The sequence below is a fragment of the Sesamum indicum genome, linkage group LG10, assembly GCF_000512975.1.
Source record: "Sesamum indicum cultivar Zhongzhi No. 13 linkage group LG10, S_indicum_v1.0, whole genome shotgun sequence".
NCBI classification, from domain to species: domain Eukaryota; kingdom Viridiplantae; phylum Streptophyta; class Magnoliopsida; order Lamiales; family Pedaliaceae; genus Sesamum; species Sesamum indicum.
The window spans coordinates 4,010,519-4,012,839 of NC_026154.1; the positions used below are offsets into that span (position 1 = coordinate 4,010,519).

The 2,321-nt window shown below is 39.3% G+C and overlaps 1 protein-coding gene across 1 annotated transcript in view; it reads right to left on the minus strand.

The window, feature by feature from the left end:
- Positions 1-2,118, minus strand: part of LOC105172057 — a 5,387-nt gene extending 3,269 nt beyond the window's left edge. The window contains exons 1-5 of the mRNA XM_020697238.1: positions 1,422-2,118; positions 1,197-1,346; positions 611-772; positions 442-510; positions 8-18 (exon numbers count right to left, since the gene is read on the minus strand). Coding sequence (XP_020552897.1) covers positions 8-18; positions 442-510; positions 611-772; positions 1,197-1,346; positions 1,422-2,019 — 990 coding nt within the window. The 5' untranslated portion in view covers positions 2,020-2,118. The remainder of the gene's footprint in view (positions 1-7; positions 19-441; positions 511-610; positions 773-1,196; positions 1,347-1,421) is intronic.

Genomic DNA, 2,321 nt, shown 5'->3' on the forward strand with positions numbered 1-2,321 from the left:
CTTTGACTGAAACAAGCACTGATCAACACAATCTCAAATTCACAAATATATGCCGACATAAATCGAATATTTGATTGTGATCAGGATATTAAATTTGCATAGGGGGAAATTCTCGAAAATTGTTTAAGGAATTCTCGAAAATAATATGTAAAAAAATTTTATTTTTCAATCCTCCGACTAACTTCTATTAGGAAGTCGACAGGAAAACCCATATGCAAATCACGTGGCCGTTTCCCTCCTTTTTGAAAAGATAACAACTCGTAATTAATGGAGGCAAAATGTACTGGGGCTCAAGTTATGAAACGAAAAATGCAATTTCCTCGTAGTAAATGCAGTCCGCTATAAAAACGGCGAACCTTCTAAACAATAACTTGGCCAAGAATTAAGTCCAAAGACATCAAAATAAACTTTTGGAAAGCTGTAAAAAGAAATAATCCATACTTTGAGACTCCTGATTTTCTTCATCATCATCTCGACAGACATTCTGTTTCATGCGGAATGGAAAACCAGCTGGAAAGAATTCCAAGAACGTACCGTGTCAGCTTTGTTATAACATATTGAAATCAAATACTGGTAGGCTGATAAGTTTAAGTTTATTCATGTAATTTACCTAAAATGCTCTTTGAAATTGGAGTCCATATCAATAGGAAGATGGCCACGCATGTTCTGTAGTTCTCCGGGAGCTTGATCCGATCACTACTGGCCGGGTAATAACCTTTTTGTCTGGCACCTGGATCATACTTCTGCAGCCTCAGCTCATCAACAAACATACCTTGCCCACAAAAATCACAACTTTTATTAGCATGATCATATCTATTTGGTGGAGATGGAGCCGGTTAGAGGCTGGACAAGGTGGTACGTAGCCCTCCTCGTATTTTCTTAATTAGTCATTACATAGAATTTTATTCAAATTTTGAAAATTCCCTCGTGTTTTCTTAATATATCAAGTTCTACATGAAATTTCCGATGCATGTGGATCATCATAATATTTGTTGTGTCGTCCAGTCGGAAAGAATCCTCACTCCGTCCCTGCGGACCAGATCTGCATGTGTATTGTGTAATTGAGGAGAAAACGAACGTTACAGCGATAATTTAGCTTGTCAAGAAAGATTACTATCTCAACAAACACTTTGGTCGAAGAACACTACCAGAAAAGAAAAAACATGAAGTAGATACTTTGTAAAAGGGATTCTTACAGTGGTAGATAATTGATTCATAGAACCCCAGGTGGCTGCTGCTTTTGAACACATTAGGCTTTCTGGCTAAGACATGGAGGGGTGATTCTCCCTCAACATTCACAAAATCAACCAGCTTCGGGTAGTAGCTGATTATCTGATAAGCTAATTCTGCAGCAAAAAACCAAAGAACTCAACAATTTCTTCTCAAATATTGATGCAAAAACAAGATGATATTACACTTACTAAAGTATTGTCCATTGATCGCCGAATGTAAAATCGTGTTCCCGTCTCTCCTCCTACAGAGAGACTCATCAGGCTCGGCCTCAGCCGTCTGTTGATCTTTCTTGTCGTTGTAGAGTTCGTGCAGGCAGAGAAAGGCTTGCAGCTTCCCGTGATGAGCTGCAATGAACAAAGGTGTCTCGCCCTTCATGTTGCGTATGCTGATCAGGTCCCGATGCTTTGAGGCTATGCACTCACAAATTTCCACCCACCCTACTGCTGCTGCGAGATGGAGAGGGGTGTCTCCGTTAACGTTTTGCATTGACAGGATGTCGGGTAATGAGACGTGGCCGACGTTTTTCTCTATGAAGGCGATCATTTGCTGGATGTAGGAGGCGTGGCTGGGCCAGCTGGGATGGTAACTAGAGACGGCTATGTGCAGAGCTGTCTCCTCAGATTTGGTGAGCTTGGTTGCGTGAGCAATGGGATGTTTTTGGTAGATTTCGGCAACTTCTTGCCATTTTTTCTCCATGGTGAGTTCGAACAGATCGTCCTCAGAAAATTCTTGATTTTTGGATGTTTCCGCTGCCATTTCTGGACCTGATTTGTTAGAGCTGATCATGTCGGAAAACGTAGAATGTGAGTGGTCTTTGCTGATCTGCAGATATCACAGAACTTGTCAAAATTCCTTCTAATGCACTCTCATTGTGGGATTGATTTTATACATATATATAATGTTGGAGTTCTTATTTCAGAAATTGGAGATGAATTTTCTATTCCATTGAGATTGGATTTTTTTATCACAAATCATGTTGCATCTTCTATTCCATTTAATATACACACATCACGTGTACGTAGATGACATTATATATTTTATTTCAAAAAAACTTTTATAAACATAGCGTATATATATGTTAAACGAAA